At 52.7% G+C, this 4,637-nt stretch overlaps 1 protein-coding gene across 1 annotated transcript; it reads left to right on the top strand.

Annotated features, from left to right (window-relative positions):
• Nucleotides 1-621: 621 nt before the first annotated feature.
• PG998_005960 (uncharacterized protein) lies at nucleotides 622-1,455 on the top strand (the record flags this gene model as incomplete). Its single annotated transcript, XM_066872778.1, has 1 exon — nucleotides 622-1,455. The coding sequence occupies one exon, from the start codon at nucleotides 622-624 to the stop codon at nucleotides 1,453-1,455; it is 834 nt and encodes a 277-aa protein (XP_066732875.1).
• Nucleotides 1,456-4,637: the final 3,182 nt, after the last annotated feature.

Genomic DNA, 4,637 nt, shown 5'->3' with positions numbered 1-4,637 from the left:
CTTGTCTTCTGATCCGTTTAAGACCGAGGGGTCGGTGTGGAACACATGAGGACAGCGACCAGCAGCAGCGCCTTTGCGACTTTTACTCCCTGCACACCCCCCATTTATCATCCGTCCCATCAGGCGGGTCTGGGTACATACTTCGTTTTCATCGTCTCGCCAGCATTACAAAAGAATCCATTGCCCTCCTCCCAACCGAACCTCCCTCCCTCTCCTCGAGATTCCTGGCCTCTATAATAATAGACACATATACTATCTCCGGCACCGTCCAACAAAGCTTGCTTGCTTGCTTGACTCTACTATATCAACATCTCTTGGAGACTTGAACCTGAGCCCACGAGCCTCGTTTCATCCGACTCGACTGTACGAGGTACCGAAAACGGCACCTATCCTTGTCTCATCTCGCGAAGTACCCAGGTACCGACCCTGGCAGGCCCCCCACCGAATCCAGCTGCTGGGACCGCTGAACCCTGCCTTACATCAACTATACAAAAGGCACGCCTTAGTCGCTTCCTGCTGCCTGACTCACCGGACGAGAAGAAAAACTGCTACCTACTCATTGCATTGCACCATAATAGACACAGACCACTCAGTCTATAACTTCTTCTTCCTTCAGTCAAAATGGTGACTACAACATCTTTCAACAACTCTCCTCTACACCAGACTTCCTCTATCACATCCACATCCACATCCACAGCATCACCACTCGCCAAGAAGATGTCCATCACACAAACATACTTCCTGGCCCACAAGGCCCGGGCCAAGCTCTCTCGCGAGGCTGCCCAGCCCGATCACAACCTCCGACTCCTGGTTGGCCACGCCAACCTGCTCGACTCGTTGATGATCGATCTCGCCGAAGCTGAGCGGGAACAAGAGAGCTGGTTCAACCAGTCCGTCCGCGGCGCCAGCCCCAAGAACGGCGAGAGGCACATCCAATGGGCCGACTCGGTGCCAACCCGCTCCGAGGAGGACTGGGAGGCTGACTCCTCCGACTCCGACTCCGACTCAGACGACAGTGACTTCGACGAGGACGAGGACGTCGAGATGGCTGATGTCGTCTCCCTGAAGCGCATGCCCACCACCACCACCACACCCGCCTCCCCACAACTACCAACGATACAAGTGGACGAAGTGTTGGATGACGATGCCGAGGAGGACGACGAGGAGGACTACGCCGCCCTGACGCTCACCCGGTCACCGTCACACTCCGCGTCACCACCCGAGCTCGACTTGGACTCCGAGTCGTCGGAAGACGAATCCATGCCACCTTCACCACCCTTTGCCTCCATACCCACATTTACCCAGAAGCGGAGGGAACACACAGCTACCGAGGCATACGACGACGACTCGAAAGCAACACAGGACGATGACGACAAGTCCGATTTCTACAATGACGGATACTACCTGCCGCCGCGGAATCCAACCCGCTTAGTATCCGCCATATCGGTCTACTAAGTGACACTATCAAGTCACTTTGTATCATCTCCTCTCGTGTTTGTTTTACCTCGGCATATGGGCGGCGTTTCAAAATGAATATACCACGGCGGCATGGCATGTTTTCACAAGCGCAAGCGATTCTTTGCATTTCATTGTTTTCATTGTCTTTTTTTATCATTACGGACTGAGCTTCGGATAGCAGCAGAGCTCTGAGATAGGCTCACAGTATCAGGAGCTTTGGTACCTCTGGATTAAACAGAACGGGGATTTCACCACTCAGAAAGGATTATCTACATGTTGGAGAAGCGGGGAGTGTTTTCAGATTACACAGTGTCATAGGGAGGTTGCTTGAGAACAGTTGGCGGGGCGCTGATCGCTCCCATGGCTCAACTCGAGTACAAATTACTAGTTGAGCTGAATGGTTGAGTGGTTTTGGAACGCCTTGGGAGGTTCAATCATCAGTTACAATTACTACTTCTTGCCTAGCGAGTCGAAGACTACAATACAATTCAAAATCAAAATCAAAATCCAAGTTTGACCCAGCTACAAGCCGTGCAGTGCCTTGGTCGTATGACTGATGTATCCAAGATCAACCCAATCGACATCATACCGGACCTATCATCCGCGACGAGGCAACTTTATCGAGTCAGCGATCCGAAGCTCCTCAAGTTCGGCCGATGATGCTTGGTTGATTCGCAGATTGCGTCAATGCGACATCGGACTTTTGGCGTCGTCGGCTTTTTGCGTTCCAACGACGTAGGTGCCCATCAGGGCGCCTTCTTTGACTTTGCGGTTAAGTCATCAGCCCCCCTCGGAGACAAGCCGTCGTTGGAGGCCGACTCCTGGTCAGGCTGGCCAGTCATTGCCTGAATCATCATCCGAAGGTCCAGTCGAGGAATTGATTCGCGGCTCGCGCCCTGCTTGCTCGGTAAGCGAGTCCGAGCCGTTGATTTCATATCATTGATTCCACATTATCGATTAACCTTTTTTCGGTTTGGTAAGCCACGCCTATTACTGAGGTCACAACTATTACACTATACTTGTATACATCTCGACATTCCGTATTGCCGAATCGCATCCCGTCCTTTTTCGGGGTTGTCAAGGGATTCGTAAGGGATCGCGTCCGAGCCAAACGTAGCTTTATGCTGTCTTCATTTCTTTTATCCTGACCATTCCCGCCGCCGATGGATGACGGATGAGGGAATTGCTTTGGCAATCCACCAACTAGCCAATCCCGTCATATCACTGACTGAGCACGTTTCGCCAGGGCGCGGCTAGAAACCACTGACTATCTACATCCCCATGTTGCTCATCCGTTCTTGGTTGATGTTGACGGTTCTTTAATTGCCCATGTCATCCCGCAAGGTTGTTGACGGATTTCGTCCCTTCTACGAGGGAGACTCTGCGAGAGGGGCTGGGCCCGGCTGTGGTTACTAATGGGCGATGCGTCATCTCCGTTTTCATCCCACCCCCTAATGTATCTACAGCACAGCAGTATCAATCTACATAGTTAGTTTCTTTCGCGGCTTACCGTTTTCTCCTCTTTGCTATCACCTCGTGTGCGTCAGCGGATGGCGTACTTTCTGGCTGTCCGTTCCGTCACCAAGGATTCCACAGTCGCTAGTTTCTTTCCGTCTGTTTGTTGTTTTGTTCGCTTTCTCCCGTAGCAAGCAAAACGTAGCGACTTGGCAGGGATCTCTCGCTCGTATGGCTGTCAGTTAGTGCTTTGGGAACGGAACGCCGTTTCGCTTGGTATGGGTACGCCACGGGCGATTACGAACAAACGATGCCGTTAGTTTTCCTGTTAGTTCGCAGTGTTTGGGCTTGGCCTGTCCGCAACCAACCATCTCGGCATGAAAGGCACAAACTCAATCACCCGTAACTCCGTTGCCCGTCGCTTCGGATTCGGAGCGCGTGGGTAGGTCACTGCTAGATAAGGCAATTAATTGGTAGGTGGTGGCACACACACACACACACACACACACACACATCCACGGATAGGCTCCCCTCCGTGCTGACTACTACACTTCTTCCTTCCATCAATCAAATCAGCATCGCTCGCCATATCAGGAAGCCATCGTTGTGGTTCCCAACCAATCGGTGGCTGCCATCGGCCTAACCATGGTCACTCATTGGTTGATCCTTTCCAGATCCGCAGGGTCCTTTGGCTGGTGCCTGTGTCAAGTGCGTCGAGATCCATTCCCGCAATTCTTATCTGGCCTGTAAGCTAAGCATGCGGTCGTCGCGCGCGCGCTGGGGATGTCGTCTGGTGCCTGTATCGTCGATAAGAGGTCGGTCAGGTCAGCTGGTCTCCCTTCTCGCTTGGCTTGGGCTTGGCACGTAAGCCATTGAAGTTCGGTATCTGGTTTGTGGGGTATTAGTATTGATTGCACCCAAATGGCATTGATCACGGCCCCTTGATGCGCCCAAGCAGGCAAGCAGGCAGGCCAAACGATTCCCCTGTCCGTGTGCCGGGCAGGCGGACCCCAGCGAAACCGACGGACGGTCAATCCCGTGAGCCGTGCCTCAATGCAACGACGACCCCTCAGCCCCCTTCTACGTACCCCTTGGCAAGTGCGCGCGTTATTTGTTACCGTTCCTGTAACAGTATTTAAAGAAAGAGAGAAAGGTGGTCTTGGTCTGTATGCGTATATGCTATGCAACACAAACGACGAATCGTTCCTCATACGATGCATAGACGAGTGAGACCAATACCATCGTCCGTTTTCTGTCTCGCACGCAATGCGCTGTCCATCCACGATACAGATGATAGTACGATCAGAGCAATTTTGTTGGGAATGAATGTGCGCGCATGGCGAGGAATGGCAATCAGAAATGACGAAAGTTCCGGATTCTATTCCATACACACCCCCCAAAGAGGTCTGATGCCACGGTTCAACGGAAACGGTGATCCCTCGTCTGCCTCTTTCTCCCCCTGGTGACTGGCAACAGCAATTGAAAGGACCCTGCATCAAAATACCAAATGCGGGCAACCGCGGGCAGCGGAAATGCTTCTCTCCCTCTCTCTCCAAATTGTGCCTGTTGGGCGGATTTGTCAACGGACCACTACTGTAGCTACAAGTCTGGCGGGCGTCGTTGGTGAACATGTGCCAGTGGTGGTCAGCAGGCCGGACTTACACAACTGCGTGCGGTGTTTTACTCATCCCGCACGTCCTCCCTCTCCTCTCTTGCCGGAATCG

The sequence above is a fragment of the Apiospora kogelbergensis genome (genome assembly GCF_038363985.1).
Source record: "Apiospora kogelbergensis strain CBS 113332 chromosome Unknown utg000003l_segment0_segment0, whole genome shotgun sequence".
Classification (NCBI taxonomy): domain Eukaryota; kingdom Fungi; phylum Ascomycota; class Sordariomycetes; order Amphisphaeriales; family Apiosporaceae; genus Apiospora; species Apiospora kogelbergensis.
The sequence above is the reverse complement of the archived record's forward strand: the minus strand, read 5'-3'. Positions and strand labels throughout refer to the sequence as shown.